The 25846-nt window shown below is 42.7% G+C and overlaps 1 protein-coding gene across 5 annotated transcripts in view; it reads left to right on the plus strand.

Moving 5' to 3' along the window:
* Positions 1-25846, plus strand: part of GRID2 (glutamate ionotropic receptor delta type subunit 2) — a 1388363-nt gene that overhangs the window by 949924 nt on the left and 412593 nt on the right. For all 5 annotated transcript variants that reach the window (XM_019488092.2, XM_019488089.2, XM_019488090.2 and 2 more), the window contains one exon: positions 11517-11636. In XM_019488092.2, the coding sequence (XP_019343637.1) occupies positions 11517-11636 (120 nt within the window). The remainder of the gene's footprint in view (positions 1-11516; positions 11637-25846) is intronic.

The raw sequence follows: 25846 nt of genomic DNA on the forward strand, positions 1-25846 counted from the left end.
ATGGTTAAGGAGCTGGCTAAAGGTGAAATGGCAATGAGTAATGTTGAAAAAGAAGTATGCTAGAGGAATGTTACAAATGGAGGAACACAGATATCTGAATGATTGATTAAGGTAAGAGGCTAGGATCCTGGGAAAAGATCCCTTCCAGGTATTCAGCAGGGATACAATTTAGCCCTGAGTAGAAGAGCTCATGGAAATAGATGCCACTTCATATTGACTTCAGCCCCAAGATTGGTCTCATTTAATGTCTTATTTAATAAATCTTATTTAATATTTTCATTAATGGCCTTGGCACAAAATGGGAAACTCGTGGGACATTTGCTTATGCGACAAAATTGGGAAGAATCCTCAATATGGAGGGAGATTGAAATATCATACAGGAAGGAACTGAAGAGCTGGAGCACTGAAATAATAGAATTGAGTAAAGTTCACTGTGGCAGGCTAGGTTATCTGTGGCAGGATGGGGTGTTAGGTCTCCATTGTGTCAGGGTTGATGGTAGTATTATGTAGAGTTTAGATTGCAGTTGTATGGGATGTTTTATATAGATGTGATTCTGCCTCAGGCAGGAGTTTAGACTAGATGACCTCTGAAGGTCCCGTCCAGCCCTATTTCTCTATGACTCTGTGACTCTATGAAAAGGTCATGTACTTAGGAAATAATAATAAGAATTTATGCTGTATACTGGGAGGTCAAAAATAACTAAGGAAGGGAAGAATGTGGGCATATGATATATGCAGAGATCCGAGTTTTCCATTCCTGTGAAAAAATGGAAAAAAATTTGGATTTTCTCTTTTAACTGAGAAAAACATGAATTTCTCATTTTAACAGAGAAAAACATGGATTTTCCACTTTTGCAAAGAGCTCTCTGCAGGCTGTCCCAGTTCCAGCCTATAAGGGGTTGGGGAGAGCAGGAGGAGGGTGGTCAGGCAAGAGATACCATGTGCATCTGTGCACTCACACATGCACATGGCCACCAGGCAGCCTGCAAAGCAGCTCCAGCAGGTAAGCCTTGCATCAGGGGGTGGGGGTAGGATTGAGGCCCTGATAAGGAGGGAAGGAGTTGGGCTGGGGCTTCTGCCCAACCTGGACGGTGGGTGGGGCTTAGGGTCTGGGGCTAGAATGCACGGTCACATGGCCTGGTATGGAGCAGGACAGAACCACAAGCAGCTTGGCCAGGGGGGCTGGTTTCCCACCGCTATGCAAAGTTCTGGGGGGTGAGAGGGCACACGCCCCACAGGTTACGGGTGGGCTGCTCACTGTGGACTTGGGCTCCCTGCCCTGCTGCCCTTCCCCCAGGGCCTCCGCAGCCCAGTGGGTGGGACCTGGTGCAGTAGCCCAGAGTAGGGTGGGGAAGCTCCTTGCCACTGCTAGAAGTAGTGGCAGATTTACAGTTAGCGGGGCCCTGTGCGCAGCTTCATTTTTAGGGCCCCTCGCTCAGGACCCAGCCAAGAAAAAAGACATCTGAGACAGCAAAAAAATGACAAAGCAAATTCTTTGCTAGACTACTTCAAAAAACCACATTTAGAGCACTGTTCACAGAAGAAGTTTGCAGAATTCAGAAAGCCTGGACCATTTCAGGACTTGCAGTGCATATTAAGTTAAGTCATTTGTTGGATTTGTCCTGGATTTTAAGTTAAGTCATTTGTTGGATTTGTCCTGTGCCACCCCATGGTTTGTTTCATGGTAACTCTGCCACTGGCTGGAAGCCCTGGTGAGTGCCCACTGTGGGCAATCCCCCATCCCTAACCCCCTGCAGCAGCCACCGCCTCCCATGGGCAACAACCAGGACCAGGTGGGAAGCCCCTGTGGGGGTCAGGGGTTGTGAACCTGGGTCCCTGGCCTTGTATCCGTGGTAGCTGGGGGTCCACTCTGGCAGGGTTGGAAGGTGGGAGGCTGTGGGTGGGGAGCAAGGGATGCCAGCAGGAGGGCTGTGGGGATGCAGGTGGGGAGTGAGGGGCCTGGACCTGCATCCTGGTGAGTGAAGGGGGCAGAAGGAGCTCTGATTTTCCATGATAAAAAAATTGAAATCAAATACCAAAATGTATAGGTATTTAGAATGTATTTGATTATAGTGATTAAGGCACTGGTAAGCTTCCAAATTGCTTTAAAATTGTAAATATATCAATAAAACATTGTGTTCATTTGATACCTATATCTATCTATCTATCTATCTATCTATCTATCTATCTATCTATCTATCTATATAGTGGCATTTCATTTTAATCATGGATTTGGGGGGTTTAATCAGAGAGTTTAAAACCAAGATCCCTGGTTATATGGCTATAAAAAGGGTTAATACAATCCTAGGCTGTATGAGAAAAGACATTTGCAGTAGAGATAGGCAAGGATAAGTGCCATTTTACAAGGCCCTAATGAGACTTCATCTGAAATACTATTTCTATCTCCAGTTACCTGCATTCAAGGAAGATAAATTGAAACAGGAACAGGTTCAGAGAATGTCTGCAGCCAGGAAAATAGAGAGCATGTCTTATGAGAGAAGTTTAAAGGAATTTGGCTTATGTAGCCTAGCTAAACAAAGGCTGGTAGATGATACAGTTCCTTTCTTTAAAATACAAGGGTAGTAAATATGAAAGTAAAAGATAGCTTACACTAAACAACTATTTTGTTACAAGAACAAATGGGTATGAACTTGCCCTGAATAAATTCAGACTGAAAATTAAAAGGTTCCTAGCCTTCCAACCTTCAGAACAGCAAGGTTCTAAAACAGCATCCCAGGAAAAGTAATGGTTGGGGGGGAAAGCCTAGTTAGCTTTAAGAGATGGCTTGACAAGTTTTACAAAAGAGTTCGTGCAACATGTTTACCTGTGATAGCACAAGACTGTATTTGATAACCTAGGAGGTCCCTCCTACACTCCAGTGTTCCTATGTTTTCTGATTTCAAATAACTACAACTGAGCATACACTTTTTATAATGCTTCTTTCCAGTTTTTTAGCCTAGATAAAATGGAAATCCACAGAGCCTTCATGGTGAAAACTGTAGAAATTGTTCACTTTGGGGCTGAAAGAGAACTCTTGTAACAGTGCTTCTTTATCGCGGCTATGGTTAAATTTGCATGCTCATATTTGACTCCTGTTCACAGCTCAGTAATAACAATTTGTTCACAGGCAAAAATTTAGTGCTTAATGTCTCAACCCATTGGATAAATCACTGATGGGTTTTCTTCTCAGAAATCCATGTAACTGGTTTAAGTCAAGGCAGAGATCCTCCCAAGCAAATGGTCCATCAGACTAGCATGGTTAAGGCAAACTGGTTTGTGTAGCCAACAAAAGACATGGTACAATGAGCATCATGTCTGGCCATTTTTGACTCCCTAACCTGAATGACCAGTTTGTGGATGATGTTCTCCCTCACTACCTGATGGATTAGATGAAGATAGTTCAAAACAGAGTGTCTTCTGTAACTTCTGTCTGCGCTGCCTGCCAGCCTGTCACTGTTTTTAGAATGGGAGGGGGGAAGGGAGCAGAGGGAGTTCATCTGAGGAGTTTTCAGTCCCTGCTAGTATATTGTAGCCTCTCTGAGGTGGTGGTGGGGGCTCCAGTTCACCTCCCCCCCTCCAGTGCTGACTGGGGTACCCCGGAACAAGTTTGTTCTGCTCCCTTTTCCCCGTCCCATTCTGAAAACTTTGCAGCCTAGCAGAGAGCAGGGGCCATTGCTATAGAAATCCAGCTGCAGGGTGGCAGCCAGCAGCTAGATTCTCCTCCCTTTCAAGCCAACAGTGAACTTCTGTTTGTTCCATGAAATTGTTGTAATTCAGAACGCTTCCTGCAAAGCACTGTGTTACAGCAGGAGCTGCACTTCTGTCTGCACCCCAAAGACAATTACTTTAAGTCAGTGATGGAGTTTTTAGAAGTGTTCTGCCACAGGCTTGAAATTTCAAACATCCCTTCAAATAAATCAGATGTTTGTCATCTGCATTTGTGTCTTCTTTTTAGGAGTCATGAACATTTAGTGTCTGGATCATTGTGTGTACACATATTTCTAAAGAGACATTTTCTGTTTGAAATTCACACTTATGCCATGAGATAAAACATGGGGTAAAAACCAGTTTAAAGTAATATACATTAAAAAAAAAATAGTCCATTTAAAAATTATTCTAGAAGAAAATAATTGTTAAACCCATTAAGTAGCTCATTCAAAATGAATGAATTTAGCCAGACAAGTGGCTGGGCTTTCCTAGCCCCAGGGCTCTGCAAACATGTACACAGACATTTCTGGGACCCAATGTACAATCACATGGCTCAAGTCTCACATGTGCACACATTCACTGGTGGTGGGAGCCACATCAGGAACACAATCTAAGTAAGTTGGCATGGGTGAGGGGATTAGCAGGTCCACCAATGGGGGATGATGTGTCTGTAGGGGCCTAGCAGGTCCATGAAGGTGGCTGGTGGGTCCAGGAGGGGTGGATCATCCATGGCTGCTCTGGTACACACATTCAGGTTACATTGGGCGCAGGTTTGCCCAGTCTACATAATTCACCTCCTAGGTGAACTAAAGTTAGATCAGGCTGGCCACTTTTTGCCCAATCCAACCTTTACAAGTGTATGTACACATCAACATTTAGATTGACCTAACCCTAGTTAAGCTGATCTAAGTATAACATCTGCATGTATCCTTTGTTCATTGTTTCTTTCTTTAGAAACAACTGTCCCCAAGAATGAAAGCCTGGAATAATTTCTGTTTTTCAATAAAAATATTAAATGAGGGAGACAAATAAGTCAGTAATATAAAATAATGTAAAAAAAAAACTAATGTTTCTAGTCATAATATAAATTAAAGTAGAAGTCTACTGAGGATAACTCAGAAAAAAATAGCATAATATTATTGCTCCCCTTACATATCTGTTTCCCTTCTAGACCATGTCTTCCTAATCATATCTGTTTTGTTTAGTGACAAAAACAAGATTTTACTGCTATTATTTTGCTAGATCCTATTTGTGGAAGAGTAAGCATTACTTCATTCTGGTTCATGCCTTATCTATAGAATTGTAACCTAAATTCTGACTTCAGAATATTTTATGTCAGTGATGGTTGGTGATGTTGTATAAAGCAGAGATGTAGCTTAATTCTCAGATAACAGACTAAGGTAGAATTAGTGGCATTTAGAAAAATTCTCTGAGTTGTAAAACTGAACATGTTTGATACTGAAAAGTCTGATAGAGAATATACAACACAGATGTATTAATTAGTGTCATTTTTCCTTAGATTAGCTACAATTCACCATTCAATTCAAAATATAAACTTTCTGAAAATAATTGCACTTTGAAAAATGGGAAGTTTTAAAAGTAAAGGATAAGTAAAATATCTTTCAGCTCACGAGTGGTAGGGATGTGCAAAACAGGCCGTATTCAATTCGGATTCAGCCCGAATAGGGGACAATTATTTGATTTGTTGATTTGGATCACTGTCCTGATTTGATTTGGCTGAATCTGAATCTGAAGATTCAATGCTGATACAGAGAATCAGTGATTTGGCCATAGACACAGCTTTAAATGTTTTTTCTACATATCTTGAGGTACCAGGCATAACTCATGAATGCTGCGATGGTGGGGCTCACGGAGCATCCCACAGGAGCATGGGGGTCCCTGCATGCTCAGTGGTGAACCTGGGTTCCCCCTCAGACCCAGGAGGCACCAATCACTGAGCTGGTGGGGGGGGGGATGCAGGGGAACCCCCCCAGCACACTCCCCGGTGGAGCCAGAAGTGGACTAGAAGTGCTTCTGGTCCACTTTCAGATCTGCTGCTGAGTGCGCTGGGGACCACCCCCACCCCCGCATTCCTGTGAGATCCTCCATCTGCCCCACCAGCTCAGCATTCACGAGCTGCCTCGTACTTTAAGGTATGTAGAAAAACATTTAAAGCTGTGTTTATGTCCAAATCATTGAATCTTTCCAAATCTCTCTGAATTGATTTGGAGGGTTCTAATTTGATTTGGAGAGATTAAAGGGTCTCCTGATTCAATGTGGATTTGGAAATTCAGCCACCGAATTGGGCCGAATCTTCTCTGAATCAAATCAGTGACTGAAGCTTCACACAGCCCTAGTGAATGGCATTCCAGCTTTTCCATTTTTAAGGTCCCACCTACTTTATTTTGTGTTCAGTGTGTCTTCTTTCAAAACAATTCTGATCATTTAAAAACCAAGGCAAATGAAAATACTGATGCCATTAATACACTGATGCCATTCCAAACTCTGGTAATGTTATCACTGGGGGCATCTATACAAGGCACTTACTGTGGAGTTGTCCAAAGGAGGGTGAGCAATATTTACCCCCTGCTTTCTGGAGCAATGCCAATACAGTGGCTCTGGCAGTGCTGCCCCACTGACAGAGGTGGGGTGTCCAGCCTGCAAGAATCCTTATGGTATGAATCCAGCTGTTAGGCCATGTTATTAAACCTGGGACCTCAGTCTGCCTGGATCAGCCCTCATCCCATTCTGTCACCTCTCCAGCTGACCATGGACATCTACCCACCTACCTCTATCCAAACCTAGCCACCTGCCCACTCCCTGCCATGGGAGTGGCTGGCCAGGATCAGCTGACACCTCACTCTCTTCCATATAATCCCCTGACCTGGAACAGGAAATGTGCAGGCAGCAGAGCTTGACCCTTACCCAAACTGTCTCACTGTATCTTGTGGCTCATGCCTCTGCTTGGACCTTCTGACTACCAATCCTGGCTTGCCCTCTGACCTCATTCACTGCCTTGACCTTTGTCTGTCCAACTTGCTTACTCCTATAGCCTAGTCTTTGTTGGACCTTCTGGCTACCTGACCCAGCTTGTCCCCTCTGGCTCCATGCTTTGCCTGACCACCTGGCTTCCAGACTCTGCTTTTTCCAGGACCCACTTCTCAGGCTGACTACCTAGTTTCCTGACCTGACCTGTATCTGGATTCTGCTCACCCCTCCCAGCTTTGGACCTGGCCACCCACAACCCAGTGTGACACCAGCCCATGGGGCCAAATGAGTTGTACATCCCTGCATTAGACTATGTTTATGGAAACAGAATCAGAGAAACTAAGAACCAGGATTCCATTTGTCATTTCTCTTCTGTTTTGAATATATAGTTGCTGTTTACTCTTCCCCCCCATGCATGCGTCATCTCACAGAGCAATTGTGCATGCTCCATTCGCTAACATCTCCCATATTTGACCTGATTATGCACACATGCCCACATAATTATCAAGCATGTTGCTGTCTAAAGCTAAAAAGGCAAAGCTGGAATTTTTCTGGTATTGCTCCCAAATGAGCCAGTATAAGATACTGGAACTGGGGGCACGGAGCCCTTTTCCCTTGTGCTCTCAAAGATGCCCCTGTTGGTGTCCCAATAGCATACCAAAGGAATACACCTAAAGAAAACATATACACCAAGAAGAGGAAAAGAAGGCGATTGTGACAAAGAACAGTGTGACACTGGGACTGACAGCCAGTGGCAGAGAGGAGAATGGGACTAAGTGGTATGAAAGGGAATTTGGGACTGGCTGAACAAGGGGACTGGGACCCACCGCAGGACAGAGAAAATGGAATTAATTGGTGAAGAAGACAAAAACTGGAAACCAGATTGGAAAACATAAAGGACTAAAAGCAAATACTAAAAGCAAGTTTAGATTGAACACTGAAACCAAAGGGGTCAAAGACTGAGACTCAGAGGAGAAGCTTTTAGGAATTGAGACTAGAATAGAGTAGGCAAAAAAAGAAGGGATTGAAAAAAAAATGTCACAGGTGGGCAAGCAGTGGGACTGGGTCAAGGACAAATATGGGATAGAAGAGACAGGGTTAAGCTTAAAGAGAACAAGCAGAAAAAAGAAGGCTTACTTAGAACTCACTCCCCTCCAGAGCCTGGAACAGAACCAAAGTTTCATAACGATTACTTGGTTGTCAGCAAATGATCTCTGAAATCCACTGCCAAAGTGTGTTTCATGTCCCTCTAGTGCTGGTCCACACAGAGGATCAGAAACTACTGTTACTGTCAGTTATTCTGTTAGCTGAAGTGGCAGAAGGCTCTGCACTAAATCCCAATTTTCCAACTCTGATAAAGACTATGTGGGTGTAAATCTGATGTAATTACTGTTTTTCAGTTTGCTCTTCTAAAATTTAGGAAGCTGCACACACAAAGCTATGTTATAAGAATGTTAAATATGAGCTGTCACAATCCAGCAGGAGGATCTGGAGAGATTATAGCATTGTCAAAGCATAGCTTAGAGGAAACAGGAGTGGTACTTCGCTCCAGGGCTCAGCATGAGGAGCTGAGGAGTTAGTCATATAGCAGAGAGAAGAAGGTTAGGATGCTGTCAGTCTGACAGGGAAGCTGGGTTGAGTACAGTTCTTGAAGTCACATCTGAAGAGGTACAGCACCAGGATGTAAATACTTGAGCCTTTTCTCTAAAAACAGTTATTTTCTTATGAGATTTTCTATAGCATGCATCACTAAAGCATCTAACGATCCATAAGCATTAATTACTTAATTTTCACAATATAACAGTAAGGCTAGAATAGTGGTATTATCTCCATTTTATACTTAGGGGGTTGAAATACCGAGAGTTTCAGGTCAAACATATTCCTCAGTTTGGGGTGTTTGAGTTTACATTGAAAGGTCTCAATTTTTTGTATGTAATATATAAACAGCACTATTTCTGAATACCTGTAATGTTGTTTTGAGTTTGAGCAATACTAAGGAATGTATATGTCACAAGTTTAAGACTCTAGAAATATGGTTTATTTTTCTGACTGCCATTTGTTGTGCTACCTTAGTTAAGTTATTTAAATTCAGTGCTGTGTTTTGCCATCCATAAAGTACAGATAATAGAGACGGTAAAAAAAAATGACCAAAATTTATCATCAGAGCTGTTTAGAAAAATGGCTTTTGATCAGATTTTAAGGCTTGAATTTATTTTTACTGTTTTGAAAACATCTAGTTCTAAGCCACTGAAAATTCAGTTTTTGTTCCTGGGCAATTGAAAGCCTTCTCTTCTCCAGACTAAGTAACACTAGTTCTCTCAGCCTTTCCTCATATATCATGCCTCCCAGGCTCCTAATGACTTTTGCTACTCTGATCTGGACTCTTTCCCAACTGTTCACATCCTTCTTGAAGTGTGGGGCCCAAAACTGGACAAGTAATTCCAGATGAGGCCTCACCAGTACTGAACAGAGTAGAAGAATAACTTCCCTTCATTGCTCACGATGCTTCTGTAAATATAACCCAGTATACTCTAGGCTTTTTTTTAAACAAGAGAACACTATTCTCTCCTATTTGGTTTATTGTCTGTTGCAACCCCCAGGTCTTTCTCTGGAGTACTGCATCCTACTCAGTCATTCCCCAGTCTGTATTTACACATGCAATTATTCCATCTGCAAGTGCAGGATTTTGCACTTGTCCTTGTTGAATCTTATCTGACTGATTGCAGCCCATTTCTTCAGCCCATTCAGGCCATTCTGGATTCTAGCCCTACCCTCTGGATTATCTGCAGCACCACCCAACTTGGTGTCATCAGCAACCTGCCAACTTGAAAGCATCTAAATTCTCTAAGTTATCTCTAGCCTGTTTTTCTTCTCCTCTAGGCTGTTTGCCACCTTCACAATCTTTCCTGCTGCACTCAGCATCTGGGAACTGTCCCTTTTTGTGAAAACCAAAATAAAAAAGGCAATTAAAATTTCAGCCTTCTCTGCATCATATGCAGGGAAGTGGGTTTTCCATTTACCACAGAAAAATTGGGGGGGGGGGCGGCTCTGGATTTTCCCTTTGAAATGAGAAAAATGCAGATTTCTCATTTTAACAGTCAAACAGGCATATTTTCCACTTTTGCCAAAAGCTCTCTGCAGTCTGGCAGAGTTTCAGCCTGCCAGGGGCTGAGGGGAGCAGGAGAAGGGCTGTCAGGAAGGGGGTGCCACATGCACGTGCACAGGCTCACATGCACGTGGCTGCCAGACAGCTTGGAGAGCAGCTCCTGCAGGTAAGTCCAAAGGGGGGTGGGATTGAGACCCCCATAGGGAGGGAGTTGGACAGGGCTGGGGTTGGGGCTGCTGCCCTGCCCAGGTGGTGCATGGGCTTGGGGCCTGGGACTGGAATGCACAGCCACAGGGCCCAGCAGGGAGCAGAATGGGACTGTGGGCAGCTCCTCACTGCTGCGCGCACTCCCAGGGGTGCATGGGAGGCACATGTGTCCACCCTCCCCAGATCTGTGCACAGGACGGGTGGGGGGAGGGCTGTCTGCTTCAGGCTCAGGCTCCCTGCCCTGCTGCACTCCTCCCAGAGCCTCCATGGCCCGGTGGGCAGGACCTGGCCTGGCAGGCTAGCGGGGGTGGGGAAGCTCCTTGCCACTGTGAGCCCTGTATCACCCTGGTGAGGCACCCCCTGCCTGACCAGCAGCAGCAGGCCTGGTAGTGCAGGGTTCAGGTTGGAACCAGATTTGAATTTTGATGCAAACCAATCTGACCAGTCCTAATAATTAGAGACTTGCATGGCTGCACTTAGAAAATGTTCCAGAATGTAAGAAATAAGCAGCTGTGCAATTAAACTGAAGGGGGTAAAAATCCAGCAGTAATGGTGGATGATCCTGCTCTGAGTAGAGGGTTGGACTACATGGCGTCTCTTCCAACCCTGATTTTCTATGATTTTGTGACATCCATGGTGTGGCCTTCTATAGCAATAGTGCTGACTTGGTATAGTATAACAGACAGGACTGTGCGCCAGGTTTACAAGGAAAAAATAATGTCTAGGAAACTATTGCCTATTCTAGGCAAGAAATTTTAGAAGAAACCCTATTCTAATAATAGAATCTCATTATATAGACTCTGAGAAATGTTTGAATAAATATCCAAGTGCACAGTTCACTGATGTGTTATTTCTTTGAATTCAGCCATCAGAGCCAGCTTTAGAGGTGGGTGACATGGGCGACCATCCAGGGTGCCATGGTCAGAGGGCGCCAAGCACACGCACATATATATTACATACACACGTGGGCAGCCCATGCTCTTCCCATGCCCTGTACTCTTCCTCTGCTCTGCCCTGCCCTACCTAATCCCCAGGCAGGAGGAGCGGTGCCCCGCATCCCTCTCCCCCACCCCCCCACCACTTCTCAGGGGACCCAGGCTGGGAGCATCTGATCCAAGCTGCCTGCCTTGTTCCCACACAGCAGTGGTGCCTGCCTGCCCACCTACCTGGTACACCATACTGCTCCACCTCCTTGCTGGACTGCACCCTGAACCCCTGCTTACCTCTGCCCACAGAAGCATCACTGACTTGGACGGGGGCACCAAAATACAAGTTCCCTCAGGGTGCCATTTTCCCTAAGACCAGGTCTTTGGCAGTCATTTCACAAGCATAAATCTGAAATGACATAGTGATAAACTAGCCCCAAATTTTCAGGGAAATAATTTTGTGAAGTCCACCTCTTGAACAAGTTGTGTCAATATCTTTATACCTGGCGCATAAACCCCTTTAATGAATATGGCTGTAATGGGGTATTCTTCAGATTTCAATTCTTATTTTTTCTCATCAGGGAGGAGTGAATGGTTTGACTGGAGAACTGGAATTTGCAGAAAATGGAGGGAATCCCAATGTTCACTTTGAAATTTTGGGGACCAATTATGGAGAAGATGTTGGCCGAGGCATCCGCAAGGTGAGACCAAGCATACTAAATCACAAATTAATTTTTTATATAATATAGATTGTTTTTGTGTTCCGTCCAAACAGCCAAGAATTTGATTGCAAATCATAAAACAAGCTGTTTTGCTTCAGTAAAAGTAAAGAAGTGAAAGAAAGGTCCTTAACTTCCAGCTACCCTTCTGACCTTATGTGTAAAAGAAGCCTTAAAGTAGCTAATGTTTAATAGAGAAGTCCGATTTAATAATACAGAACATGCTAACCTGCTGGTAGACCTTCCCAAAAGACCAGTGAAGCCTGTTACTTTGTAACAGCTACAACTGCATTTCCAAAGCAGTAAATTTTACATTGAAATGCATGCAGAGTAGCCAGTTTTACACTGGCAAAATGTTTAAGGTCTGAAAGAGATGCTCCAACTGTTAGATTAATAGAATTCCTAGGTACAGCGAGAAAAGAAAAAAACCTACTGAAAAATGAAATATTACAGAATTTCAGCATCTCTGTTTTTCAAGTGATAAGTAGAACCTGTTTTAGTAGAAATGGGCTTTCATGCTAGAGATTTCATGTGAGGTACTATGAGTTCAAGACAGAAGGGTATTTCATGAAATACCATGACTCAGATTTTTTTTCAGAATTGCTTCAGTCCCTAAGAGAAATAACTTATCTCAACGCTCAGATTTTGCCATGTTTTCTGTTGAGAAAATTCTAAGGTAACTGAAGATGGTATGAAAGATGGAGGTAAATTTCTGGTTGAAATAATATCAGTGTTCATTTTTAGGCAGCTGTTTCTTCAGAGTGATCTGGAGCAATTTCAGTAGTAAGAACTATACAGTACTTCTCAGCTAAAATCAAAACAGAAAACAGATTTCAGAACTCCTTGTGTTGAGTTACCTCATTGCTTTTCATATGTGAAGTAGTTAACTTAAAGCAAAAAAGAGAAAGATGAAATTTTAATTTTAGTGTACATAATTCTGGTTACCTATGATGATGCCTGCACACTAAAGTATATTGTATACGAATGTACATACCTGAAAAGTACAGTTTGTGTGCCTAAGAGAAAGAGATATAGATAGAGGTAGGCAACAAAATATCTCCACAGTCCTGAAATACAACTGCGTATTTGTTTCTTTGCTGCATATTTCATCAGGTGGATTGGCATTTAATTCATGTGGTGGCATTGTATATTTCTGGTAACCTAATATACGGTATATATTTTTATGTTACGTTGTACAGTGAACATGTCATGTGGCATAAACCTAAACAATCTTTGTTGATCTCTGGATGCATTCCGGACAAAGGTTTTGGGGGCCCAAATGTTGATCCATCCTTCTTCTCCCAACAATAAATTGAATCTGTTTCAATGTACTTTAGCTTTTGTTCTGTGTCCTTTAAGAACTATTTAATTTTTAGAACACCAAATTTGTGTTCCCTCAGAACATCTATTTATCTTCATTTTATTTAATTGATCAGCTTTGACTGTTTTTTGACTGTGGGCATAACTACTTGAATGCTTCAATACCATGTTTAATTCTGGTCCCCTTGTCTCAAAGTAAGTAAATAAAACAGAACTAGCAAGGGCCCAGAAAAAGGCAGTAGAAATGAATAGAGGCATGAAAAGTCTTCTATGTGCAGAGAAATTGAAAAGCTTGCTGTGTTTTTAAACTTGGAGAAAAGACTAATAAGAATGGACGTGATAGAGGTATACAAAATAATGAATAGTGCAGAGATGCTCTTCAGGCACTCCCATTTACTCTTTCCCATGGTCATAGGACAAGGAGACATTCACTGACATTGAGAGGAAATAAATTTAAAGCTGGTCAAAGAAGCAGTCTTTTTACACAAGGCATAATTAGTTGTGAAACTCATTGTCCAAAGATTCCATTTAGGACAAGGGCAGAGGATTAAAAAGACAGCAAAATACTGGAAAACGTGGATGTTCTTGTTTCTGCTACCTTTGATGGAATAAATATTTTAAAATAATATAAATACCTCATCCTTTGGGGTATAATCCCAATTGACATTTCCTTGAACTTTTGTAGGAAATACTGTCCCTGAAGCATCAGGCAGTAAAACAATCTTTTCATACGTTTTTATTCCCCAGAGAGTTCATTAGGTAGTTGAGACTGGTGAGTATTGTGGTCCACCATAATTATTCTCATTCTGTCTAAACCCCTTACAGACAGCAGATGGGTTATGCATAACAGGCTGCCAAGGGCTCCACTTGGAGTAACAGGGGCAGGCCATTGCCAGATACTCGATCAATCAGTGGCAAAAGTCATAAGGCATGACTCTTCCAAATAAGATGAACAACTGTTGGTTTTACTTATTACACTTTATTTGGAACATGTGCAGCAATGGATATTTTTTAATAGAAAATTCTGGAGCATTTATGACATTTGTCTGTTGGCATTTGACATTTAGGCATGTATTCTTTGACATTTACTTTTTAGTGGGGTAATTTTATCTATAACTTTTAAATAAAAGTTGCTATTCCTCTAGAAAAACAGCCAACAAACAAATGAACAAAAGGAAGGTGACTACTCAGAGGAGTAACGCTTTTGTTTTGCACTTCAGAAAAAAAGTACTGCAGAAGGAAAACTTGTTTGCTATTTATTTTAGCATTTGTCTTAGAAGATAAACCTAGTTTCAAATAGGTCTTAACTCATTCCTTTTGGTGTATAAGATGTTCCTTCTTTCCAACTCCTTTTCAGAATTATTTACTGCCTTGAAGCTAGCATTAATGCCTTCTCCTCCACTCACATCTCTGTTATCACTTCCCTTTCCCTCCATGTTTTCTCCTTGTACTTTTCCTGTTCCCTTTTTCCCTTTAACTTCACTGGTTCTGTCATCTCCTTTTCCCCCAGTTGATTTTTCACCACACTGTGACACTGGGTCCTAATATAAATCACTCTTCTCTAAAGGAGGAAAGTCCTAACAAGGGAACATGTCTCCATGGCATTCAGGGTTGAGCCAGGGATAAGAAGAACAGTGGTACCCAAACTTTTCAATGATCTATTGCTAACCCACAAAAATTCTTGTGAACCGCTATGCATCTGGATAATCAAACTTTCAGCTGAAAGCTTAATAATGATGTATGTGGCCTGTTCACAATCCATAGACCACTTACTATGGCTTCATGGACTACAGTTTGAGAACTACTGTATGGGGGATAGAGCAGTAGGGAACACAGGTTAGCGCCTTAGATAGAACTGAGCAAATTTCTCTCAAATGGAGGTTGGATATGCATCTAGCTGGGGTCATCTAGACCCAGCACTCTTTCCTGCCTATGCAGGGGGTCGGACTCGATGATCTATTGAGGTCCCTTCCGACCCTAACATCTATGAATGAGAACAAAATGACACTAAATGTGAAAGATTGTGCTAAGGACTTAACCTTAACTGCATGCATATGTATAGGTATTGTTTACATTTGTTGTTACTGCTGTGCACTATAAAAAGCCTTAAGGATCAATGACTAAGGGCTTTGTTACACACTAATTTTAGGCGGATCAATGACTAAGGGCTTTGTTACTCACTAATTTTAGGCAGCTCAGAAAGCTCTTAACCCTTGGACTGTCCATATATCAAGGTGTGTAAAATAGTTTTAAGCACCTGTTAGGCATCTCAAAGTTATGCCACTCCAGGGCAGGTTTCTCTTTAATCCATGTCACCTAGCTTTTGTCCCATAAATGTGTGGCCACTCCCCAGAGATAAAGTGCCCAAGTTTCAGTTCTCCAGCATCCAGAGGTGCACTGTTCCCTCCCCCCATCCTCCTGTGTAGAAAATGCACAGCTGTAGTTCCTAGTCAGGTCCCTGCTCGACAGCCCTCTAGTGCCAAGTAACAGCTGTATAGGTCAGGGAAAGTCAGAGAAGGCTTTCAGCCTGGATGTGTATTACTCTAAACTTGAACTAACATGAACACTAACACCAACCAACATTTGAGAAGCTTAAAATACAATGTGAAAAGCTTAAAGGCCCTAAATTGCTCACTAATTAGAATGCCTCGTTGATGCTAAGTTAGAGCACTGGCAGGACCTGGTCCTAAATTCCCAATGTTGAGGCTCAGGGAGCAAGCACCAATGTAGCCCTCCACCAGGGTCACAGCTGATTAATAAAGATGGAGCAATAAGAGGCAGGGGGGCTACACTTTGGGAAGGGCTTCCACTGCTGGCCGGTGATTGGCCAGGGCTCCCAGATTAGTTCTTCCCATCTCTATAACACTTGCACAGGCAACAGCTAGCTAAGGTTCTTGTTGCTTCCAGACTTCTCTGCTGCTTCCTGTGTCCTTGTCTCCTGACCCATGGCTTGATGTGCTGTTGCCACCCTGGCCTTGACTCTGACAACCACCTCTGGCTTGCAACTTGTTCTGTCTCAGACTTTAGGTATTCATAGAATCATAGAAGTAGGGTAGGAAGGGACCTTGTAGATCTTCAAGTCCGACCCCCTGCCTGGGCAGGAGGAAAACTGGGCTCAAATGACCCCAGCCAGGTAGGCATTGAGCCGCTTCTTAAAGACCCCCAGGGTAGCAGCCAGCACCACTTCCCTTGGAAGTTGGTTCCAGATCCTAGCTGCCCTGACTGTGAAGTAGTTGTTACGGATGTCTAATCTAAACCTACTTTCCAACAACTTGTGGCCGTTATTCCTTGTTATCCCGGGGGGCGCTAGGGGAAACAAGGTCTCCCCCAAACCCTTCTGGTCCCCCCTAGTGAGTTTATAGACAGCCACAAGGTCCCCCCTCAGCCTTCTCTTCTCTTGTTATTGACCCAGCTTGGCTCCTGACTTGGCCCACTGCCTGTTAACTCAGCTTTGTCTCAGACCCCAACCTCTTAGCTTTGACCTGGCTATTGCTCTGGCCATCCATCCTTACCTTGTGCTGATCTGTAAGCAGTCTGCCCACAACTTGGTTCATGACAAGCACTAACTAAAGCTATTTAATCTACTCATATTGCAGAGCAGTTTCTAGAGTTAGTGTTGCTTGATCAGCAGTCATGCTATTTTTGAAGGAATGGAGTAGAGTAAAAATAGGCAATTGAAAGGGAAAACAAGTAAAAGGAAAGTTAGAAAAGAAAATGCTTGTGCTATGCCATTCCCCAGGAGTGGGAACAACGAAAGGTAAAAACAGTGCTAATTAGAAGAGATACACATGTTGAAGAGTGCCATTACCTCATTCTCATTGTGAGGGCATGTGGCCCAACAATTAAGCTACTGGGCAGCCTTGAGATCATGAAAATAACTCATTACTGCTCTAGGAAAAGCAAATAGCAGTTGTTAGGAATGTACTTACCTTCTCCGGTGAGTGGGATGACACGGTTCATTTTCTGATAATGATCTGACTACTGTAGTGCATACATCAGTCGCTTGTACATTGGGTGATGGCAGCCAACTCTTCCTGGAATTCACTTAGCTGCCTCAACTGACCTGAACCTCTGAGAATGAAGCCACCTTTAGTTAAGTGTCCAAATATGGAGCTAAGAGACTAAATTTAGGCACCCAGATTTGGAAATTGTAATGACCTATTATTTTAGTTTTAGAGCATTCCTGTTGAGTTTTAAAAAGAATTCTAAAATCTAAATGAAGTTTTTCAAGTTTCAGAAGGGGGTGTATTTGTTTCCTTTCAAGGCAAATATACAGATGCCTAGACAGCCAGAAGGTGAATTTTAAAAGACACTTCAAGCCCTTTTAGTTTGTCCCAGGGGTTATCAAGGCTGTTTGAGATAATGGCTTTGTATTTGTGGCGCTCTATGTCAAAGAGCAATTCACATCCTCTGCTAGCAAAATGGGGTCGGAGGAGGGGCAAGCTGAAGTGCTTTGAGTCAAGATACAAGGGAGTCGTGGGGAGAGGGATGTAACGGTGGGGGTCTACTACAGACCCCCCAACCAAGGGGAGGAGCTGAACCGGGAATTTTCGGGCCAGCTTGCAGAGGCACTTAAGGCAAGGGATGTAGTTGTCATGGGTGATCTAAATTACCCGGGCATCTACTGGGAGGAGCAGTCAGCCAGGTCAGACCGATCCAGGAGGGATTCCTGGCTGAGATAGAGGACCTCCACTTAACCCAGGAGGTGCACAGTCCCACCAGAGGAAATGCCCTGTTGGACCTGGTCCTGGCCACAGGCGATGATCTGGTAAGGGGGCTTCAGGTCCTTGACCACCTGGGTGATAGTGATCATCACTTGCTGGAATCCATCATCCAGCGCAAAGTATCAAGGGCCTGCAGCAAGGCGGTAGCCCTAGACTTCAAGAGGGCCAGCTTCAACGAGTTGAGGAGATTGGTGGGAGAGGCACTGGGGTTCTCGAGGTCAGGGGAACTCAGTGCCCAAGATGAGTGGTTGTTCCTTAAGGAGACGATTCTCAGGGACCAAGAGGTGACGATCCCAACTAGAAGCAATGGGGGGCAAGAGTGCCCGAAAGCCTCCGTGGCTCACCAAGGATGTCTGGGAATGCCTGGTTGCCAAAAAGGCAGCATACACCTGGTGGAAAGGTGGGCTGATCTCCAAAGAAGAGTATACCTCCACTGCTCAGGCCTGTAGGGGGGCTGTTAGGAAAGCTAAGGCGGACATAGAGCTAGGACTAGTGTCCAAGATCAAAGATAATAAAAAGTTCTTTTTCTAATATATAGGGAGGATGAAGAAGGCGCTGGGAAATGTGGGGCCCCTGCAAGATGAGCTGGGCAATCTGGTGGTTGCGCCAGAGGAGAAGGCAGACATCTTTAACAAATTCTTCACCTCCATTTTCTTGTGCAGGGACAGGGACTCCCCTACAGTGATTCAAGATGGACTCAAGGGGAATGCCTCAAAACCTAAGGTTGAGGAGGACTGGGTTAGAGTGCTGCTGGAGGGGCTGGACATGTTCAATCAGCAGGTTCAGATGCTCTCTACCCCAGGGTGTTGAGGGAGCTAGCAGGGGTCATTGCAGGGCCCTTGGCATGGCTTTACAAGCACTCATGGTGCTCGGGCCAGGTGCCAGGTGATTGGAAGATAGCCAATGTGGTCCCCATCTTTAAAAAAGGGAGGAGGGAGGACCCCGGCAACTATAGGTCCATCAGTCTTACCTCAATCCTGGGGAAACTCTTTGAGAAGATCATCAAGGAGCACATCTGTGATGGGCCAGCATCGGGGATGATGCTCAAGAGCAACCAGCACAGTTTCATTAAGGGCAGGTCATGTCAGACCAACCTGTTTGCCATTTACGATCAGGTCACAAAAGCATTGGATGCCGGTGTCGCTGTGGATGTAGTCTTTCTGGTCTTCAGCAAGGCCTTTGACACTGTCAACCACCCCATCCTCATTAAAAAACTAGGTGACTGTGGCATCGATGCCTACACAGTCAGATGGATTGTGGATTGGCTGAAGGGTCATATTCAGAGGGTGGTGGTGGACGGGTCATATTCGACCTGGGGGGAAGTGGGCAGCGGAGTCCCCCAGGGCTCGGTCCTTGGGCCCGTGCTTTTCAATTTCTTTATCAGCGATTTGGATGATGGGGTGAAAAGCAACCTGTTCAAATTTGCTGATGATACAAAAATATGGGGAGAGGTGGACACATTAGCAGGGAGGGAGAGACTGCAGAAAGACCTGGATAGGTTGCAAGGGTGGGCTAACAAAAGCAGGATGTGTTTCAATACTGACAAGTGCAGGGTGCTGCACTTGGGCAGTAGTAACCAGCAGCACACTTATAAGATGGGAAACTCCCTTCTTGAGAGCACGGAGGCAGAAAAGGATCTTGGAGTCATTATTGACTCCAAGATGAACATGGGCCGACAACGCGAGGTCACAGTTGGCAGGGCTAACCGGACCTTATCGTGCATCCACAGGTGCATTTCAAGTAGGTCCAAGGAGGTGATCCTCCCCCTCTACGCGACAATGGTCAGGCCACAGCTGGAGTACTGTGTCCAGTTCTGGGCATCCCACTTCAAGAAGGATGTGGACAGCATTGAGAGGGTCCAGAGGAGGGCCACCTGCATGATCCGGGGACTGCAGGGCAGACCCTACAGCAAGAGGATATGGGACCTGAACCTGTTCAGCCTTCACAAGAGAAGTCTGAGGGGGGACCTGGTGACCATTTATAAACTCACTAGAAGAGACCAGAAGGGTTTGGGGGAGACCTTGTTTCCCCTAGCGCCCCCCGGGATAACAAGGAATAACGGCCACAAGTTGTTGGAGAGTAGGTTTAGATTAGACATCCGTAAGAACTACTTCACAGTTAGGGTGGCTAGGATCTGGAACCAACTTCCAAGGGAAGTGGTGCTGGCTGCTACCCTGGGGGTCTTTAAGAAGAGGCTTGATGCCTACCTGGCTGGGGTCATTTGATCCCAGTTTTCTTCTTGCCCAGGCAGGGGGTCAGACCTGAAGATCTGCAAGGTCCCTTCTGACCCTACTTCTATGATTCTATTATTCTGTGATTCTATGTATTGAATAATTTTGAATTTCTTTGACCGTTTTGCAGTTAAGAAGGAAATGACAGCTATAATGCATTTTTCTGGGGTCTGAGAAGTATCCTGAGTTCACCGTTGGTCATGATTCCTGAGCATGGAGGGCCTTTGGTAGTAATTATGCTGGGCAGGATTTGATTTTTATCAATAAATGTTGCTAAACATCGATTTCACCTCACACTCACAGACCGACAAAAAATATTTCCATCATTAATAATCAAAAGGAGACATTACAAAAATGTCTAATGGAGTGTATGACGACAGGGGGAGCAGTCCTTCAGAACTCTGCTGAATGTAGTTTGGACTGCAATTCCTAGAAACCTCAGGGGATTGGGAGCAAATGAGAAGGAAATGGCAAAGCAGATGAGGGAACTATGGATGAGCAGAGCTAGGACTAATAGCAGCTCTCATGCTTGGCTGGCAGCAGTAGTTATGTTTTGTCATTAATAAATAAATGATCTGCCCCCCGCCCCTCTAATTTAGCTCAATCCTGAAAATTTAAATGGATAAAAATTGTGATGAATACTTATAAATAAATGTTGATATTATCCATTGAAATTATTTAAAAAAATAAACATTGGATTCTGCTTGACAAATCAGTAATTCTTCACTCACTTTGTCAGAGCCAATGACTACCTTGTTTGCTGAACCAACTAATATGTGGGGTTGGCTCTCTCAGTTTTTTTTTAATTTCATGTTTTAATTTAAACAGTGAAGTGGTTTATTCAGAACATTTTGTAAATCAGGATGTTGCACTGTATTTATGTCTCTTCTTCAGAAGATGATTGCTTTATAAACAGGATTATTATATTAGCTGGAAAGGTATTGCCATGTCATCTTCTTTATGATTTTTTCCATATGTTCAAAGAAGCATCATCCAAAGAATGTATTGTCAAAAGAGAGGTTGAATTATTCTCTGGTTAAATGGCTCTACAATCTAATCCAGCTAAAAGAATAATCTAGTCATAATTCCTTATATCTTGTTTGTCTTGTCTTCACCAGTTAGAAAGGTGCATTTTGACAACTCAGCTAGCATATATGAATTAATAGGTTAAAATCTTATTGTTACAACACTTGAAGTTGTAATATGTTAGAAAATTCAAGTAAACCCTTGATTTTCTGTGCCAAAAATAACTTTTTTCTCTGGTGACCGCAGTCATGGTATAGTGGCATGTCATACAATTTTTGTTGCTGCTGTTAAATTATTTTCTGGCAGCAGTGGGCTTGTGTGTATGTTCTTTTTGAGATTTACTTTTTTAACTATGAATTGGCAGTATTATAGCAGGCCCCCTCTACACATGCAGTTAAAGGTGCAATTGGGTCTAATAAATGACCCACACTATTGCGCCCCCTACCACACCACACATGCATGGCTAGAGGTGTAGTTGTGGGATTGTGAATTAGATTCAGTGAATTAGAGCCATATCCTGATCTCCCCCTGCAAGCAAGAAGCGGGCTCCCACAGCTGGAAGTTCCCTTTGCTGAGGGAGCTGCCAGACTCAGGGGGCATGCACAGCTGAACCACAAGTCCTGCACCTGACAGGACTCAGTACCAGCTACACACGTGGTCCTGGGGGTTTCACGCACCCCAAGCCTTGTGGATCACAGCTGCTGCAGTCCCCTAGGGCCCAGCAGTTTCATGCGGGGTATAGTGTACCCTTGAGGCTAGGAGCCTGTCAACTGACAGGGCTCCCAGCCCCAAGAAAGATCCTGCTACACATGCAAATTAAAGCTTGATAGAAGCCTGCTATACAGTTAATACACATTTTCGAGGTCTGACTTTATGAATGGTTGCAGCTCTTTATCGTGTGATAGCTACTTTGCATGTGTAGAGGGTCTTAAGGTAATTGCACAATTAACTAGTTAATTGCACAGTATCTGTAATGTGTAGTGGGAGGCCTCAGAAAGATTTATGTTTACATTATGAATTCAATTTAGGCTTGTTGTTCATGAGAGTCTCTTTGTATAATGTATTATTTAATAATTACAAATTATTTATATTTTTCTATTTTAATGTCTAGCCTCTAGCATTGTTGGAACAGATAATCCAGTAAACTAATGTATCATCTTCTCTAAGGCACTTGTCTATCAAAGCAGTTAAATACTTCTTTAACTATAAGAGCATGAATAGCCTTACTGAAGTGAATTGAACTACTCAAATGGTTAAAGTTGGCCAGGTGCTTACATACTTGGATGGTGTGGGTATAATGCCCCAGTCAGAACTCCAAAATTTCAGTTTCTTCAGTTTGTCCATTTTGATGTTGTACTGCAATTTATTTTAAAATATATGTTTCTGTTTGCCTACATGTGTCTTGTTTTGATAATAGAAACATGATAATGATCATCACAATAAAAATGAAGTCCTTGAACTTTGTTTAGTGGCTTTCAACATTAGCTCTCTTTTCTGTTGCAGTATCTAGATAATTCCTGACCAAATAGATTAATAGCAGCTGGACCCTTCTGTAATATAATTATGGACAAAAGCTACACAATTCTTCAAAATAATTCTCACCCCCTTCTCTTTCCCATGCTCCCCCCCCCCCCCACCAACCCACACACACAGTTTTTTTTAGGATAGTTGTCTTTTCCTTAAAATATAATTAGCCAAAATATATTTTAAATGACTACAGGACTTCAATAGTAGTCAAAGAACTCAACAGCAAGAAAAGTTCAAGTAGCATAATAAATGAATTCTTAATTATAATCTATATATATAATATCTTAATTCTGGGGTTCCATGTCTAGCAAATCCCAGCCAGTTTGAGTCCTTTGGATTGTGAAACATAAAACATTATAGTTGTAATCAATGCAGTTCTTCAGGGAGCAGATGCAAGAATTTAGACTATATGTGAAATATTATTGATTTTATTATGATTGCCTGGGTTTTTCTCTTCTGTCATAATAATGTTCAATAACTGTGAGGCAAAGCCATGGATACTGCTACCAAGTTTTGCTGACACTTTAGCTTCAAATGCATACCATATGGAATATATATTTTGAATTGGAGACTTCAGGAGGCTGCTCATGGTAAAGGAATCTGCTAAGTATTCATAGTTTCTTCTGATTTGTTGTTACTCCCAATTTTTTTTAATGTCAGATGTAGTAGCAAGGAATGGAGGAATCCATTGTTCATTTTCCTTGCTAGAGATAGGAGCTTAAACTTTCATAGCTATAGCATATAAGAAAATGTGGAAGAAAATATAGAACCTCTCCTTGGGGTGGTAGCTGAACTTTTCTTGAAACTGTCCAAGTGGCTGGTATATGACTTCATCAGTTGTGCCAAGAAGGGGATAAGTTGGATTCCACATGATTACAAGGGGCAAGTCAACACCCTTATTTGATGTAACAGATGGGAAATGAATGATACTATGCAGAGCTAGTTAAGGAGGCCTGGTGCTTGAACACATGAGCATCATGCTCCTTTTCCAAACAGTCAACATTAACATCTGTGGGGCAGCCCTTGTAATCTAGCAGGGTCTACATCATCATAAGGATGTACCCTTTCATGTTGTACTCAAATGGGTGTGGGGTGCAAAATAGGTGGTGTATGAGTGCCATCAGTAGCCACATGACAGTTTATAAATCCCTTTGCCTGGAAGACCTGGATTATATAGTTGACATTGCCTAGACTCACAACTTTGTGCAGAATGACTTTTTAACATTTTAATCATGACATCACCCTATTTTGATTCCCATGGCTGAAATATTTCCTTACTGAGCAGTAGTAGTTTATGATGGCCAGCTTCCACAGTGCAGTCACCATCCATTTCAGCACAGGCAGAATGCTGTCCTCCTCATGTCCGATTGCCACAGAGCAAGGGTGGCACAGATCACGATGAGGAAGACTTTGAACACGTTAGAGCCATTCGGAATCCAAGGTAGGAACAAGGAAGACAAATGTAGCTGACTGAAAGCATTTGAAAAATGATCGGCACAGATACAAACGAGCCAAAGTGCATAGAAAAAATATGCTGTGGGTAAAAGATAACGCCTACACAAATCTCTCACAAGCCTGAGCATCAATAATGCTTTTCACATTCATCCCAAGATGCACTGGATTGGAGTCCTGCAAACCCCTCTACGATGCCTTTCCAACACATGCTTTACACTTTGACAGCAGTGGAGACACCAAGTGCTACTAGAAGCACAAAGATGTGTCTGCACTCTGGTGGCATAGTACTGGCAGCTGCAGAACACCAACAGACTTCTTTCTTGTTCTTTCTCCCTCTTTGTTGATACATTTATATTCTGCTGTGAAATTGCATGCACTTGGAGAAGCAGTATGGTATGTGAGTGCCCCTATCTGGATCCATCATATTGCTGTTTTCTTTATTTTGCTAGTGTTGTTGTTTCAGTACAGTTTGGGGAATATGATTGATTTTGGTTACAATGCTATTGACAATGTGGTAAAAGTTTAGACTGCTGATGAGAAAACAGATATCTATAAATGTGCTTTGAAGTTAAATCAAGAAAAAATAACTTGATTTTCATTATTTAGGTAGTAATGCCATAAGAATAGTACTTAAAGCCTAATGGTTATCATTTTAATGACTGGGGTAAATTTTTTGAGAATCCCGAAGACTGATTGGCTTCTGAAATTCTTACTCTAGGTGCCCAAGGTTTTGCTTCTGTATCATATACCTATATGAATGAAGAAGCACCTTAATTTTTCACGTATGTGAAGTACCGAAGACCTCCAGCTAACCTCAGTGAATACAGCTGGTTGTTCAACACCTTTTGAAATCAATACGCTATACACAGAAGTATAGTTATTTAAGTCCTGAAAAATTTAGGCTTACCAAGCTATTAATTCAAAGCAGTTTGTAAAAAAAATTAAATACGATTGATTGAAATCAAGTGTTCCTAAGAACAATGCTTCCAGAAGCTCAGCAACAAATTCTTAAGATAAAAAATCACTTGAGAATGTAACAAATTATTACATATTAGAAAAGAAGAAACAAAAACATTTTGGTCAATATCAGATGCACGCATTTTTTTTTTTATAAAATGTGTCCAAAAGTTTAGATGGAATATAATCTAAGACCTGTAATGAAAAACAATTTCAGTAAAGAAAAATGAAATCTGACCAGAACACAAGCAATAAACGATGGCTATTTAAATTACAGTCTCTTCTGTGCACATCTCTGTGAAAAACTTAATAAAAATTACTCCATTAAGAGTGAATCCACCCCTGGAGAGGTATGAAGTACCTTACTGTGAAAATTAGTAATTAAAATTAATTAATTAAAATTAGTAATTAGTCATTAATCCAGTATATGTCCAGTCAATGTATAGCACAATAATGGCTAACCAGCCACAAAAATATTCCACAAAAAATGTGGGAACATCTTTGTGGATGGTTTGTATGGCACCATAAATTGTATGGCATGCCCCCATCCTGATGCTGAGAATCAACTGGTTGTCAGCATTGGTATCAGGATCATGGCTGGCATCAGGACCAGGACAACCCAATCCCAATGCCAAAAACAGGCTTCTGGGTAAGTGGGTGTCAAGGTTCCTGGCAGGGGCCTATCCCTTCTTCCCTCTCCCCCACTTCCTGGGAGGCTTACTACCTACACACCCACTAGACTTCATTGCCTTACCATGCAGATGCAGTTGTTGAAACTGAGGAACAGATCCCATCTTGCCATTAAATTAACATCTGAAAGGGGCCCTAGTATGTAACTGAACCAGATGATCTTTGAGAGTCGTTCCAACACTGATGCTATGGTAGATGACTACACAGTTTATAGAGGGGCAAGCATTTTTGTTTTTAAGAGTTGGAGGTCCTAAACAGGTAA

Source organism: Alligator mississippiensis, chromosome 2 (genome assembly GCF_030867095.1).
Source record: "Alligator mississippiensis isolate rAllMis1 chromosome 2, rAllMis1, whole genome shotgun sequence".
NCBI classification, from domain to species: domain Eukaryota; kingdom Metazoa; phylum Chordata; order Crocodylia; family Alligatoridae; genus Alligator; species Alligator mississippiensis.